Source organism: Arachis duranensis, chromosome 4, assembly GCF_000817695.3.
Source record: "Arachis duranensis cultivar V14167 chromosome 4, aradu.V14167.gnm2.J7QH, whole genome shotgun sequence".
NCBI lineage: Eukaryota > Viridiplantae > Streptophyta > Magnoliopsida > Fabales > Fabaceae > Arachis > Arachis duranensis.
In genome coordinates this window covers 108,630,928-108,647,552 of record NC_029775.3, presented here as the reverse complement: position 1 = coordinate 108,647,552, position 16,625 = coordinate 108,630,928, and the positions used below count along the sequence as shown (strand labels likewise).

At 32.7% G+C, this 16,625-nt stretch overlaps 1 protein-coding gene, 1 long non-coding RNA gene and 1 pseudogene across 4 annotated transcripts; all 3 read left to right on the top strand.

The window, feature by feature from the left end:
- The first annotated feature begins 1,101 nt into the window (after window positions 1-1,101).
- On the top strand, window positions 1,102-5,340 carry LOC107485738 (metal transporter Nramp6-like). Of its 3 annotated transcripts, XM_052260123.1 has the most exons (8): window positions 2,397-2,410; window positions 2,596-2,705; window positions 2,983-3,043; window positions 3,132-3,215; window positions 3,749-3,865; window positions 3,975-4,115; window positions 4,260-4,449; window positions 4,819-5,340. In XM_052260123.1, the coding sequence occupies exons 2-7, from the start codon at window positions 2,701-2,703 to the stop codon at window positions 4,272-4,274; spliced, it is 423 nt and encodes a 140-aa protein (XP_052116083.1). In that variant the 5' UTR covers window positions 2,397-2,410; window positions 2,596-2,700; the 3' UTR covers window positions 4,275-4,449; window positions 4,819-5,340. The 3 variants fall into 3 exon arrangements, with proteins under 3 accessions (XP_052116081.1, XP_052116082.1, XP_052116083.1); XM_052260121.1 differs by lacking the exons at window positions 3,975-4,115; window positions 4,260-4,449; window positions 4,819-5,340 and adding exons at window positions 1,102-1,510; window positions 2,133-2,211 and having other exon boundaries at window positions 2,306-2,410; window positions 2,862-3,043; window positions 3,749-3,861; XM_052260122.1 differs by lacking the exons at window positions 3,975-4,115; window positions 4,260-4,449; window positions 4,819-5,340 and adding exons at window positions 1,102-1,510; window positions 2,001-2,211 and having other exon boundaries at window positions 2,306-2,410; window positions 2,862-3,043; window positions 3,749-3,861.
- Window positions 5,341-8,741: 3,401 nt separating this feature from the next.
- Window positions 8,742-9,167, top strand: LOC107485737 (uncharacterized). Its single transcript, XR_008008282.1, has 3 exons — window positions 8,742-8,813; window positions 8,922-8,981; window positions 9,084-9,167. It is a non-coding gene; the product is annotated as an uncharacterized LOC107485737 (long non-coding RNA).
- Window positions 9,168-14,048: 4,881 nt separating this feature from the next.
- On the top strand, window positions 14,049-15,358 carry LOC107485723 (protein NRT1/ PTR FAMILY 6.4-like; annotated as a pseudogene).
- Window positions 15,359-16,625: the final 1,267 nt, after the last annotated feature.

Here is a 16,625-nt window from a genome sequence, read left to right as displayed (position 1 = left end):
TTTCAATTATAAGAACTCTAAAAAATAAATAAGAAATTACTTAACTTATATGAAAAATTTCTAAAAATATAATTTTAAATAAATATAATAGATCATAAATAATTTATTAATAATTTTTAAAAATTCGGGATCTTATAGTAGTAACTCCATTTTCTGTGCTCGAGCCTCGGCATGTTGGGCTCGAACTTCTACCATTTTTTTTATAAACTTCTCTTGTTGCACAATGATTATATCAATTATATAAATCAATCTTCAAACAATATAGTATACTATTTCACAACAATATGGTAATTTTGACTTGATGATTTCAATCTAAAAATATTTATTGAATGAGAGATAAAATGATTAAACTGAATAAATTATATTATATCTACTAAAAAATTATTTAAATATTTTTATTATCAATTTAGATTTAGTACAATACAGCATGAGATAAACCATAAATATGTATATTTCTATGCATATATTAAATACAATTCGCTGAAACAAAAACTACATCAAATTCAGAAGAAGATAGGTTTTATTATGGGATACGAAATCAATTACCTTCTCTTTCTTTGATGTCAATCATCTCTCTACTCATTTAATTAAATATTCTTTTACCATTTTTTTTCACTTCTTGCTCTCCAATCTCAAATCAATCCACTAATTATGTGAGATCCATAATCATTAGTTTATAATAAGTTTATAATATGTTGTTCGTACTTGACTTGATTTGATAGATGGATATTATTAATAATCAGTCACTACCAGAAAATTAGTTATTATAGACGCATATTTCTGACAGATTTTATCTCACAGAAATACAGATAGAATTTTAGAGGAATTTTTTTGCGGAAAAAAATAAATTAGCATAAATTACAGACGAAAAATAAAATTCGTCGATAATTTTATCGGTAAAATTAATTTTTTTCCATAAAAAATAGTTACAGACAGATAATTAAATAGACAAAATACTGCATTTTATTAAATTATTACAGATAAAAAAATTCGTCTGTAACTTAAAATTTTCTGTCGAAAACATTGAGCTAACCCTAACTTACACCCTAGTCTCTCGAGCTCCATTCACCCTCCACGCTAGTGAAGAGCTTCTTCCTCTATCCGTCCACGAGCTTCTTTCACCGCTGTTGCCGCCGCTCGCGTCGCACAATCTCATCACTGAACTCAGCAACGGCCATTCGCTGGTTAACCTCATCCACCGGTTCAGGAATCACTGCATTCATCCTTCAGGGAAGATCTCTGCCTCTGGTGGTCGCGGAGGTAGTCGCGTCGTCGTCGTTCTCACTGCTCTAGGCCCATCCGCCTCCTTCATGCACGGTGTCATCTCCCTCCAACTTTGCGACGGCGTCGCTGTCTGTCGCCCAGCCAACCACAGCCTTTGTAAACGAGTAAGGTGGCTTTGGTGGTGGGCGATTCAACTCCTCCGCTGCTACTCCACCGCCCGGGATGGCAACTTCTTCCTCAGTTCGGCCCAAGCCGTTTCCTTCAAATGCGCCAAATGTAGATCCAGGTGTTCTTCTCTTGTGTGTTCTAGAATGAGAGCTAATTTTGATTGCAGTTTTGGAATTGAATTTTGGAATCCTACTCGAACTGAAATTGCTCTTGATTATACTGGTTGAAATTCAAAATTAAAAGCTAATTCTTCTTATTCAGCCAAATCTGTTGCTTCTTCTTCGTTTTCTACATAAATAGACAAAGACGAATGCAGAATTATTGCTCGATCTGCCAGCTCTGTTGATTTTATTTGTTGTTGAGGTTAAAATGTAAAATTGAAATCTGATGAGTCTCCTTCTTCTCCTTTGATGTGAACTTCTTCTGTAAGTTTTGGATTCCTTGCTGATTTTGAAGCTTTTGCTGTTGTAGACTCTAATTTTGCAATTTTATATTCTGAATCTGAATTCTAAAATTGGAGATATGTGATTATTGAATTTTCTGCTGCTAGCTTTGCTGAATTATTGCTGAGTAGTAAAAATTCTGCATTTTATTTGGCCTGAATCTAGAAAATTGGAGGCTTCTGGAGTCATTGATATCGTTGATTTGGCTGTAGTTACTGTTCTAAGGTCGTATAATGAGACTGCATTTTTGGTTGGTCAAAATTATCCTTCATTTCCTTTTCACATTTGTTTTATCAGCTACTTTGGATCACATTGGTGGCATCCTGCACTGCTCTATTAATTCAGTCCATGGCAGCCAATCTTGGGGTTGTCACTGGTACTTAAATCAATTTCATTTTATAGATACTTTTCAAGTACGCAAGCAACTAGCAATTTTCTCTTGTTTTTTGTTCACTCTCTACTGCTTGCAGGAAAGCACTTAGCAGAGCATTGTAGAAATGAATATCCTTGGGCTACCAACTTTATTCTTTGGTTTATTGCTGAAATTGCCATAGTCGCCTGTGACATTCCTGAAGGTATTTAGATTCATCTAGCAATTCTCTTTTATCTCATTTATTTGTATAATTACCATATTTTATAGGATACAACAGAGTCCATGACTTTAAAACATGCACAACCACCAACATAAAAGTTAGATCCATGATTGGCAACCATATATTTCCATGTTTTGAAATCTTGATCTCTCACTCTACATGTGCAGTAATTGGGACAGCCTTTGCATTGAGCATGCTTTTCAACATACCTGTTTGGATTGGTGTTCTTCTGACAGGACTCAGTACATTGATCCTCTTAGCTTTACAGCAATATGGGGTAATTTTCTGTGTTCCATTCTTCTCTGCTATTATACGACAGGGAATTATTTTTTGTATCCTGAACAAATTTATGGTCATCATTGCATGTTATATTAGGTACTATCTATCTATATAACAACAATATGAGCCCGTTTTTATGTTATTATTGAAACAGGTTAGAAAACTTGAATTCTTGATCGCATTTCTAGTATTTACAATTGCTGCATGCTTTTTTGCTGAGCTTGGATATGCAAAACCTATTGCTAAAGAAGTTCTGAAGGGTCTTTTTGTGCCAGAACTAAAAGGAAGCGGTGCTACTGGTCTCGCGATTTCACTCCTAGGGGCTATGGTTATGCCGTGCGTTCTCCCTGTCTTCTACAACCATTTGATTTTTCTTTCCTTTTGAAATGTATTCTCAAGCTTTGTTTCTTTGTGAATTCTGCAGATTATCCAGTATACCACTCACTGTATGATGATTTCATCTGGATGCAGAAATTTGGAGATCCTATGTTTCATAGGCATGTTGCAGGTTGGTGGCATTCAATTTCCTTTTTCAGTTTATGTCACATTAAACTCCATCTCAGTTAACTCTAATGATATCAAAATGTTTCTTGAAGAGTTAAGAATTTAATAATTACATATACAACTACAGGTTAAAATATGTTAACTTTTTCGCAATTAGTATATTCACAATATATACACAGTGTTACAAATGGGAAAGTTTTGTTATCATGTTTGACACTTCATGACCTTATTTGATACGAGAATTTTTCTCCGCATTGAATCGAATCAAATCCTAACAAGTGGTAACAGGATCTATGTCATTTCATACGTTAGGCGAAAGAATAGGTAAAGGAACTATAGAAACCACAAGAGAAACTGTAACTACATATACTTAATTCACTTGAATGACAATTGGTTCTGTTGTGGAAAACAGCTGCAAGTGTTTGGGGTCTAGTGGTCTAGTAGCATTATGGCTAGCCGACCTCACATTATGAGATAAGGATCGTTGTAACTGAATTTTATAAAGATATTCATGAGACCAAAATGTTTGAATCACAGCTTAATGTGAAGAACTTGGAAGATGAGATTTCAAATAAAGACATGAATTTGTCTCCTATATTGAAGTCAATCAAGGAGCTTGAGAAAGCAGCAATCAAGATAAATGACCAGAGAAAGGTATCATTTGGCCAAGTTTAAACTTAAAACAAACACAAGTTCTTAAAATAACAGCTATCATATAATAAAGTGTTTTCTTTTCTTTTCTTTTGTTTTTCTTTTTGTTCAGGAAATAGAAGCAAGTAAAGGTTGGAGAACATGGAAGAAGTACCAAATGAAAGTGAGAGATATGAATGATAGACTTATGATGGCTGAACGTGCATTCACTGACAGAGATGGCCTCTTAGGAATGACATGGCATAAGCATTTGGTGAGTATATAGTTTTTTACTCTAAGAAGCAAGTGTTTTCTAGGCCAATTCCCTCATTCTTCTTCTGACTTATAATATCACATAGTCTCATTAACAAATGCCATGTGAACATTAGATGAATTCTACTGTTTTGAATGAAACTAGGGTTCTAACTTCTAAGAAAGATGAAATTGAAGAAACCAAGCAAGCAAAGCAGAGAAGAAACATCAAACATGGCTACTACTGTTGGAATCACAAAATTTATTGGAGCAGAGATGATTGAGAAGGCAATTTCTTAGTAGATGAAGCTATTTTGTCCAAGCTAAAGTCAAAGAAGGCAAAGGTCCTTGTTGAGGTAAATCTATATTGCGCCCTTCAATTGAAAGGCAAATTCAGTTGCCAAATATTAGTATAGTTGTGATGTGTGTGTGAAGACTATTTAGAAGGATGAATTTTTGAAACTCTGCTTTGTGACAGCTTCTATATCAGCAAACTCTATAAATAAAGAAGAGAGCTGTGTCAATACAAACTGTGTTTTCTTCCCTTTGCTGATTAAAATAAATAGAATATATAGAATATTATCTCAGTATTTCCATTAATCAATGTCACAAGGATCTGGTTTTTAAGATTTCGCGAGTTGCCTTATAAGCCATGAAAGTAATTAGGTACCTTGAAATATATTCTTTTTCTGGTTGAATAAGCCATTAGATTTTCTTTGTGCCAGAATTTCTTGTGCCAAAAAGGGAAGCATCAGTGAGAATTTCTTTGTGCCAGAATTTCTTGTATATCAAGAATGTTGTTGTATCATCAAACTTAACTCCTTGAGGCACCAAATTTAAGAGAACAGTGGTTTTCTCTAGTTGATGATTTGCTGCATTAGCTCCAACAATGCGAACCTGGTTGCGACTCAACAAAAGACTGGCTGCAATTCCCTCAGCTAGCTTGAAAACCAAAGGGAAGAACTTGTATATTACAATGCTGATGTGGAGTTTAACTTGAAGTGGCCACACACAACCACAAGGAGATCCAGCAGGTGTATTTGTCAATGGCTCTGAGCAAGTCACCATCATGCAATCTAAAAGGAATATGATCAATATAAAATCTTGTTTGTTTAAATTGTTGAAAATGAAGGAACTAGTAGTGTCAATGAGTAATGTAAATAGTTATAGTTCTGTCAATGATTTATTTTTTGGGTATCTTTTAATTGAGATAGTGAGATATTGGCCAATGATGTTAAAAAATAACATCCAATTTTATAGGTATTATATAATGAATATTATGTTTATCTATATGATTTTTGGCCTCTTTTTTTAATTTACAATGTGTTTGATGGAGGAAATTTAAAAAATAAACCAAAAGTATTCATTTTGCAATGGAAAAATTTAAAAAAAATTTATATTTTACTTTACCGACAGATTTACAGACAGATTTTCTATCTGTAATCATAGTGTGAGATGATTTTCCAAGGTTCAAATTACAGACAGAAAATTTGACGGAAAATCTGGCTGTAATTACAGATAGAAAATTCGTCGGAAAATCCGTCTGTAAAAATCCGTCGGAAAATCCGTCTGTAATTACAAATGGAAAATCCGTCGGAAAGTTCGTCGCCTTTGGGAAATGGATAGAAAATTTACAGAGGGAAAATTCGTCGGTAATTGGTAAAAATCCATCTGTAATTTTTCGATGGAAAAAAATTCGTGGGTAAATAATTTTCGACGGGGCTTTTACAGAGGAACAAAATCCGTCGATAATTTCATCGGTAACCAAAAATCCGTCTGTAATAAAGACTAAATCTGTCTGTAAATCTTTCTGTATTAATCCATTTTCTAGTTGTAAGTTAATAAAGATGAGATTATTGAGATCAGCAGGGACGTAGTAAGGTGGTAGGTGTCTAAGATATATACATTATATAACATTTAATTAATTAATAATTTAATATTTATATTATATTTCACATGAGTATTTTGAGAATGTTTGTTTACCCATTTAAATTTGTCACTTTTAAGTGTGTAAATTTTCTTAAAGACTTTTTCGTGAGTTGATGTATGGCCCAACTGCTTCTTCTATTTTACATAAAATACAAAATAATTTTTTTTTACATAAATAGATGTCTATTAAATAAGATCTAATGTCACTTAAATTATGTTACCATCCTCTCTAATTAATCATGTCTGATTAATCTCTATGTCGTCAATCTATCTATATTCTATCCAAATCCAATAATTTAGCATAAACTCCTTTTTCCCACAAATGCATTTTAATAATGTTTAGCTCTTTATAGTTTGTGCATCTACACTTATCACTACTAAAAAATTAGTTATTACAGATGGATATTTTTGACGGATTTTATCCCACGAAAATACAGATAGAATTTCAGAGGGATTTTTTGTCGAAAAATAAAAAATAAATTAACATAAATTACAGACAGAAAAAAGAATCCGTTGATAATTCTGTTGCAAAAATTAATTTTTTGTGGGAAATGGTTACAGACGGAAAATTCGTCTGTAATTAAATAAAAAATACTGCATTTTATTAAATTATTACAAATAAAAAATCCGTCTGTAATTTAAAATTTTCCGTCAAAAAATTTTAATTTAAACATAATTTCACCCCCACCCTATCGAGCTCCTGTCACACACAAAAAATCACAAATCAAACGAGTTGTTCCTCTCTCCTTCAACGAGCTTCTCCGTCGCACGAGCTTCTTCTTCTCCTTTCCTCACTCACAGCGCCACCGCCACCACCCTAACCACCGCAGCTACCTTCTCCTTCTTCTCCTCTCTTTTAAACGCTGAACTAGTGGAACACAGCCCCTATCTCTCTCGTTCTTTCTCGTTCACAGAACAAATTAAGCTCAAGCTCCTGTTCTCTTCGTCTCAGGTGAGCTCCAGCACGCTGGCGCCACCTGTAGCAGCGTCTATCCCCATCGCTGCTGCGCCTCTCTCTCCTTTTATCCCCACTCAGTTCTGGTTCGCATATCTTCTCAGTGCCGCAGCCATCATCTCCTCCAGTCAATGCTTCCATGTTTTGGTTTTAAAATTCTTTTAATTTCTGTTAAGTTCAATTAATTTTGTTTTGTTAGTTTGATTTTAGTAATTAGTTTAGTTAGATTTGTTTTCTGATTAGTGGATTTTTAGGTTTTGATTAGATTAGGTTTAGTTATATTTGTTTTTTCTAATTTTAGTATTTAGTTTGATTTAAAATTTGATGTTGAAACTTTTTTCCTCATGGTTTTTCAATTTTTGGTGTTTCCTTTTTCACTGCACTATCTTTTTTCTTTTGCTGCTGCTTCTTGCTGTAGTGTGATAGTGATTCTTCTAAGAGAATACGATTATGGATTATGCTTTACAAGGGCTGAACTTAGTGATCTGCGTAGAGCTCTATTAGTTGCAATTCTTCTATTTCATATGTCTTACTAATGAATCACCTGTAATTTTTCTATTGATGATAAAGCCATCAGAAGAAAGGCAAATTTTGTTACTGATGATAAAGCTAACCAAGGTAAGCTTGTCTCTACTTAAATCCTCCTGCATATATACGATAGAATAATATTTGGTTTGGATAGTAACCAATTTTCAAATAAGTCCATATAGTTAAAAAATTTGTAATCTGTGTGGTTTTTTTGTTGTGTGTGGAGGAAGAAATTGTTACTGAATTGAGAATACAGCATGGAACAAAGCAGATTTGTTTCATGGCTGTTATGTTCACTTCTTCTGTTGATGATGCCATGATGGAGATTTCTGCTGCTGTTCTTTCTCCTTCTGGCATAAACTATGAAGGTTAACCTTTTCTTTAATTTTCTTCCGCGCTTCCCTTTTTCATTTTGATCTTTGGTCAAGTTAATTATGCTGGAAATTACTAGGAATGATAGCTGAAAATTTGATGATGATGCTATTCTGTGACTTGTTATTTCCTTTTCTTTTTTGCCTTGAGAATCTTAACTCTTAAGTACTTCCTAATTACCTATTACATAGTGGCATATTCTCAAGTGAATTAATTGATGGGAGGTTTTAGTTCTTACCCTTCTTTCTGTTTTTTTTTCACTGAACAGTTCTAGCTTTGATGGCGATAAAAAATGAATTGAATGATCCTCACAATGTTCTGGAGAATTAGGATAGTAATTCTGTTGATCCTTGGAGTTGGAGGATGATTACTTGTAACCTTGATGGCTCTGTTTCAGTATTGTTAGTTTAAATTTTGAAGTGTTTTATGAAAGTAGCAAACAAGTTTCAAGATATTTATATAAGAAAATGAATCAAACAAATTTGAGTAGTTTGAATTATTTTTTCTTTCTTCTAAAGATCTTTTCTTTTCATATCAAGGGAATGCCTACTCAGAACTTGTCTGGTACTCTATCTCCTTGGGTTGGAAACCTTACTAACTTACAATCTGTGTAAGTTGTCTGGATTTTCGTTTAAGCCTACAGCAATTAGAAGCCTAGAAAAGCTTCAGACACTTGATCTCTCCAATAATAATTTTAGTTGCGAGATACCGAATTTTTTGGGAGGCCTCAAGAACCTGAATTATTTATAAGTTACTTATATTACAGATTCTAACTATTCAAAGTGTTGTGTTTGATACTTATTTCTATTTGGACTTATGAAATTTAGTTTCTTACTCCATTTAATGTGTTCTTGTTGGTGCTAGGCGGTTGAATAATAACAGCCTTACAGGACCGTGTCCTCAGTCTTTAAGCAACATAGAAGGTTTAACACTTGTGTAGGTCTTTATTACCTTGGCATTAATGTTATCTTTTCCTTATAAAACTAATTATTTCTAGGTATAAAATTGAATACTAACTGTAATAAATTGAAAAAATATATGTAGAGACCTCTCCTACAATAATCTGAGAGGTTCCTTGCCAAGAATACCAGCAAAAACATTAAAGTAAGATCATTTAGCGTTTCTAGTTAAATGTTGACTTTAGCTCTGTATTCAAGTTAACAAAAAAATAGTGTACTAATTTCTTGATTGATTATTTACTTCCAGGATTGTCGGAAATCCATTAATTTGTGGTCCGAAATCCAACAACTGTTCTACTTTACCAAAGCCAGTTTCCTTCCCTCTAGATGCACTAAAAGGTTGAGATGATTTATGTGTTTTGAACTCTACTTTCAGCGCGTTAACTATTTTTTTATAACTATTTTATGTGTCATATAGTTTATATTTCAATAAATGGTGCCTTGTATTTTATTCAGGTAGGTACCTATCTCATTCTATTATTTTCAAGTATTTTCTGCATAATTATGTGAAGCTAGTAAAATACTTTTACAGTTTTTGGGCTGAAAGGAATGTATACTAAAATGTGACTGTCTGTTCAGGTTTGTATTTGGATATACCTTTGGATAGATGACAACATTTGTGATATTCATCGGAAAGATATTTATTGCAGGTTAACTTTCTGTATGAATGGTTGGTTGGTTTATGCATATACATTTTCTAAAGTGAGATTTTTCTTTTTCTCAGTTGTGTCATTTATGGCTGCATTAGGCTTCTTGCTATATGGAGGAAGGTGAGGTTTATGCATTGTCTTATTTGAATACTTGTCTCATTTAAATACTTGTAATTATTTCTTAAATCACAACAAATTAAGACTTGAGCCTTAATTTGTGACATATAAATTACTCATTTAATAAGTGAATCTCCGAAGAATTTTTTCATATCAATTTAGTTGTGACATTATATTGCAGTTTGGATCTATCACAGCTATTTGTTTCACCTGTTTTCTAATAAGGTGGGTTATGGTAAGTGATAACCGGTGTCTTGATATACATGGACCATATAGAATAATGCAGTATATACAGTATACTTGTTTAGTAGTTCATAACCTTAATCAGACCCTTGTAAGTACAAGCTTTTTTTCTTAGTGGATATTATATAGACACATCCCTTGTAAGGTTCATTTATCTTTCAGTATTGATACTAGATTGGCAAATTTTAAGATGTCTCCTTTATGCTTATCTTCCTAATAATTAGAATCTTAATGGTGGAAAGCAATCATATGTCTAGCTTGGCTAATAATTAGAACCCTAATAGTTTCTTTTATATCTTTCATTATACAACTTGTTAGTTCTCTTAATTCATCACTGTTCTATTGTGGCATGTCACTGTTTAGGAAAAAAATTATGTGGAACAAGACATGCAGATTTTGGAAATTTAAGTTAAACATATTTAGATTAAAACAGTACATGATTATTTAATTACCATTACTTGTGCTATACAAATTATTAATTCTGTTTTTTATATGTTCTCAATTCAGCAATATGGTGACATTAGGTGACAACAATATGTTTACATGCAGTATATAAAGTCCTAAATGACCACATGGATATTCTTGGTTAGTTTTCAATCTTTGTATTCTTGATAATACCTTATAAAATTTATGAATTGTCAGAATATATCTAATATGATTGATGAGTTTGGAAACTCTAAATTAAATTGATGATGATCAAACATTATTAACTTAATTAGTTGTAAAATTATTAATTTAAATTTTAATTTATATTTGCTAATTAATAATTTTGTTACTTGCAGATTTTATTATTGGGCCGAAAGAAAGAAAATTAGCAAGCCCAATATGTTGAAAAAATTCAACCTTGGTTACAAAAATGATTTAAAGATTGTGGCTGAATTATTATTTCATTAGTTAGGCCAGATTTTGGTTATCAAATCCCAAATTAAAATTCTTTACTAGACCAACAAGGGATTAGCCCGAATTGAAAAGAAAGAAGAAAGGAAATATGCATGCTTTGTTCGGTTACCTCTCTCCCTCTTTTGATGAAATTCAAATTTTATGAAATATCTTTAAATGCCTTGGTAAATGAAACTCTAAAATTGATTTGATGGCATTTAATGAAGCTTTGCACGTTGCAAGGCAAAAGCATGGGAAGTCGATTTTTAATTGATTATAATTGATAACACTCATTACTTCTAAAGTTTTTCTTCTCTTTTCTCTCTCATCTCTCTTCTTCCTTTCGGTCACTTCACAGAGAAAACATGAAAGCTACCACAAGCTATCAGAAGCAAAAAGAAGAAGCTAGAAGCAAGCATGAAGCCATGATGATGATGGCGGTAAGAAAAAGAAAATCTAATGTATGGAGCGGCTAAGATCTTTACCACGAAAGGTAAGATGTGGTGAAGTGATTTCAAGCTCTCCATAACCAAAAATAGTGGAGATCCACTTCGGTCAGAGGAAGAAGATCCTTGGAGGGATGGCTTATCTCATCTTTTGATCAACCACCACAGGAGGTAGCTACTGTAGCTACGTTGGGGAAGAGACAGAAGTTAGAGCAGAAGAAGCTGTCATCATCAAGAACTCATCAAGGGCTAGGAATTCTTCTTGGAGTGTAAGTCAAGATGGAAGGCCCGGATTGATGAAGCTTGGTGTGAAGGGAAGACACAGAGGTAATTGCATGTTGGTTATAGCATTCGGTTTCCTCTTCTCTCTCTCTCTCTCTCTCTCTCTCTCTCTCTCTCTAGCCGAACCAGTTTTTGCATGAAGAAGAAGAAGTTGGCTCGGTTCAAGAGGTTCAACCTTGGAGGCTTCCCCTTCTATAAATAATGGAGAACAGCCAGGGCTTGAAAAAATGAGAAAGTGAGTGAAAGCACAGTTCTCATAGCTACCCAAGCTAACAGAAGTTCTTCTCCTTCAATGTTCTTCATTTTGTATTTTTCTGTTTAGTTTTGTCTGTCTTGAGTCTCATAAAAAAGGCAAACAGTGAGGTTTGTAAGAAAAAGCTATAGAGCGGAAAAAGGCAGAGAGCGCAAAATTAAAAGAAAAAGAAAAAGATGTCCTTAGAGGTCATTTGTACATCTGTGTTGTGTTTCATGATTCTGTGAGAATCTCCTTGCAAGTTGGGTTAGCACTTAGTAGTTGAAAGCTTGGCAGTGACCAAGTCAAGTTTAGGATTGGGGATTAGATTCTGGATTTGTCCCAGATAGGAAGAGTAGTTCCTAGGGAGAATTGGTGTATGTAATCATGATTATAGTGAAATTCTATCATTGTTGTGATGGAGACTGTATGTAGGTTGCATTGCACTTAGCAGCTGAACCAGGATACATCTTGGTGTGATTTTCTCTCTCCTCTATTTCATTTCTGTTTCTGCTGCGTAGGAGACAAAACTGAAAAATATCTCTTAACTGGTTACTAAACAAAAAGAAAATGTCTCTTAACTAGGCACAAGACAAAAACAAGAAATATCTTCTCAAGTGTTCTGAAAGGATAGCAAGGGTTATCAAGCGAAAAGAGGCTAAGATTCAACTTCCCATTTTCTTAGCCACTGATAAACCATCAATGATATTGCAATGCCAATGATATTTTTCATTCAGTTTATTTCTATTGGATTCTGTTAACAGGAAATACTCTTGGAGAAATTGCCGGTGAGAAGGCTGGTATATTTAAGGTATGTTTAGATTAAAATATTTTCTCTTAGTTTTGAATATGAATGCCTTTTTAATTCTCTATCTGTCCTTTCTTTCTAAATCCATCAATTATAATCTATATTTTCTATTTTTCTCACTGCATGATCAAATCCCAGCTTTTACGGTGCCTCAGCCTGACGAAGCAATGCTTGAAGAGAAGGCTAAATGGTTTAAGACTTGGTCTTGAAGGTGAGCACCAATATCTGAATGCCGATATTAATTATTTATCATGCATGGTTGATTAAAATTTACAATTGAATTCAAAGTCAACAATTCCTACAAGCAATATTATATTATATATAATGTAACTCCTACATTTTAATTTATATTATTTATGACGTGGGGGCAACGAGAATATAAAATGCTTGCTGCCATACTTTAGACCAAACTATACACATTATTATTTAATTTATTCTAAGCAAATTTAGTACAATCAAGTATGATATAACAAGATATTCTTCTACAAAGTCAAAAATGGAGTTACAATTTTCTCCATGTGTCTCTTCATTGACCTTTTTCTTCTACAGTAATCCTTTTAATCATAAAACATTGGCTTATAATTATCTATGCTTCATTAATTTTCGATGATATTCTGGTTCATTTTAGGATTGTGAAAGTTTTTTTTACTAAACTTTTGAAGGGTGTTTTGTAACAACTGCATGCTTAAATTCTCTTGATTTAATTGCTTGATATACTTTTATACTTATTATGTTGCTGATCTAGAAAATTGGCCGCTTTATTATATTCCCTAGAAACAATATAATTATACAACTACTAAATTTATAAACCAGCCAGCATATTTAAAGATATCCTGCAGTGATGCCATTGTGAGTATGGGTGAATTCTTGATGTTGTCTCTCTGAAAAACTCTGCATCACCCTCCAAAATAATATTTCTGCACCCTATAGTCCAAGCAAAGAATAAACTCTCCAGTTAGCTTAGCTTTATATTAAAACTTCAGAGATGTAGATTTGTCAGTGTACACTGCTGCTGTAAAATATTTTCCATCATGTTTATTAGTATATATTATAGATTAATTTTTTCTTGTTATTTCTTGCCAGATCTTCCTCTCTTGTCAAACTTGAATCTTAATAGATGCAATATTACCGACGACGGCTGTGAAAAATTTTCACGTAAGCTATTGGGACTTGTCTATCTGCTATTTTTTGTTTGATAATTATCTATTTTTAAATATGCTCATTTGTTCCAAATATGGACCTGTTCTCTCTCTCTTCACACAAGACGTCACAACTCAATTCGTCATTCATTAAGCTTAAAGTTGATTTTTAATTATTGCGATCTTAACAATAGGACCAAAGGATGTTATACACTTAGTGTTTAGGATAGTTTCTCCTCGCGTGATAGACGTAATTCTAGTGAAGAAGATTTGGATAAAGACAAAATGGAACAACATGAAAATGGATTAGACACTTGAGGACTTGTTCAACACCTTCAAGCAATATATAATGATCTTGCAGATACCCAAGGTGTTTTTTATTTACTAAAATCAATCTTTTTTCTGAGCCAATGTTCATGAGTTTATATTCTAGTAGTGGTGGTGCAGGTTCTAGTAGTGGTCATCATCAACATCAACATCAACATCATCATCATCAAGTAGTTGAAGAGGTTTCAGTGCAAAGGGTGAAGAAGGAGGAGGTTAATGCAAAGATATCAGCATGGTAGAACAACAAGATTGCAAAGATTAACAACAGATTCAAGAGAGAAGATGTTGTCATTAAAGGCTAGGAGAATGAGCAGGTTCAGAAGGTACTTCTTGGATGAAGGAAGTTGAGGTAATTAACTTTTTCCTCAAGGTCTTATTTGCATGTTGCTGCTCTTCTTGTTCCTTTTTTATCTTTTGTTTTTTATATTTACTGTATTGGTGAGTTTTCTTGGAGTTTATGATTACTCTGAAGACTTAAAATAGATCTCATGTTTTTTGTGCTTTACAACTATCTTAGATTGATTGATTATTGATCCAATCAAATTCATGAAAAAGGTCAATTTTGGTGTTAAAGGAAAGATTGAATCAAGGTTAGGTAGTGAGTAACAGAGTAAGTGACCTGATGACAAATGCTCAATTTTGGTGTCAAACTTTTTGAATGAACCTGCAGGTTTTCAGCTTTTATCAATATCCAAGAATCAAAATAAGGTCCATGACTCATGACAAATGCTCTTCCAACATCTGTCAGCAAAATATTGCAGACTTTCGAATATACTTACCAACTGGAAAAAAATTGGAGTTTGAACATCAACAATGTCATCAACTTCAGTGCTTGACACATAAGGAAATGCCCTATTCACTCCTTGCAAGAAAATCAAGCAGAAATTTGAAAGACTTTGAGCAAGTAAAAACAACATAAAAAATCATGATGGTTTAATTTCTATCTTTTTGCATCTTTCTGCTTCTTATGATAGGTTCTTGCTGCAAACCATGGTGAGAAAGAAGGTTCTGAAGGCATTCCGACGCTCGATTTTCGAGGCTACCTGATAGATAAGTCAAAAACCGGAGGATGGCTAGCAGCAGGGCTCATCTTAGGTACCCGCTTTTTTTTCTTTTTTTTTTCTTTTTCAATCCAAAGAAATTTGAGTCATAATTTGAATTCTAAATTTGCATACTTTTTTTTCCTATGCAGGAATTGAACTAGCTGAAAGAATGTGTTATGAGAATATCTATGAACTTGGTGACATTCTTGGTTGGAACTTTGAATCTTTCATCAGCTAAATCTGCTATAATATTAACCAATTTTATGGGAACTCTTAACCTTCTTGGCCTTCTTGGTGGCTTCTTAGCTGATGCTGGCATTCAAAATTTATATGATGCCATAAGAACAATACACTGAGTTTATGTTTTGAATTATAGTTGATGTATAGTTGTTATTGATTATTATAGTTGATGTATCAGTACACTTTGTTTATTTTTTGAATTATATTGACTTTCTTGTTTATAATATTTTTCTTTTAGTTTGATAATACAATGAATTTGTTTATTTTTTGAAATATTATAAATATTTGAATATAAATTAGATAAAAAAAATTTTGAATTATATTGACTTCCTTGTTTATTTATTAAATTTATATTTATTTTATATGAAAAAAGGTGTATTTTGCAATGAAAAAATCTAAAAAAAATTACCTTAGTGATGGATTTACAGACGGATTTTCTGTCTGTATTCAGAGTTTGGAATAGTTTTCCAAGGTTCCAATTACCGACGGAAAATCTGTCGGAAAATGTGTTGCCAATTACTGACGGAAAATTCGTCGAAAAATCTGTCTCTAATTACCGACAGAAAGTCCTTCGAAAAATCTGTCTGTAATTACCGACAGAAAATTCGTTGGAAAATTCATCGTTTCAGGGAAATGGAGGGAATAATTTACCGAGGAAAAATCTGTCGGTAACTGGTAAAAATCCGTCGGTAAATAATTTTTGACGAGGCTTTTACAGAGGGACAAAATTCGTCGGTAATTTCGTCGATAACCGAAAATCCGTCTGTAATAAAGACTAAATCTGTCTATAAATCTGTCTGTATTAAGCAATTTTCTAGTTGTGTTAATGCATGAGCATCTACACTTTCCTTCCGACTTCACAACATCTAACTTACCAATTTGATATATTAATTATTTACATTTTTGACAGGACTAATAGACATTACATCGGATATTAGTATTTACGTACTAATATAATATCTATTATCGATTATAAAGATTATAATTAATTTTTAACTCAATTTTTGGTAACTAAAATTTAAATGATTGAAATTATTAAATGCTGAATATTTTACGCTTAATCAATTTTATTTTTGTTATTGAAATTACAAAAAGGAGAAGTTGTTAATCAATTCTAAATTTAAAGTTAAATTTAAATTTGAGTAAGAAAAAAATATTTCAAATTTTATCTCACTAACCAAAATTAATTTCAAGATAAGAAATTACTTTGTATATTATATTGTAGGATAGTGTGGTCATTTGTTATTCTTCAATGGCAAATATTGTCAAATAAAATGGTGTAAGAAATTAGAAAGAAATGTATTTACCAGTTCATAAAATACTAATTTATTTTTCAATAGGATAAATTATATATTAAATAACAAAAGCTGTTATTGATTTTTT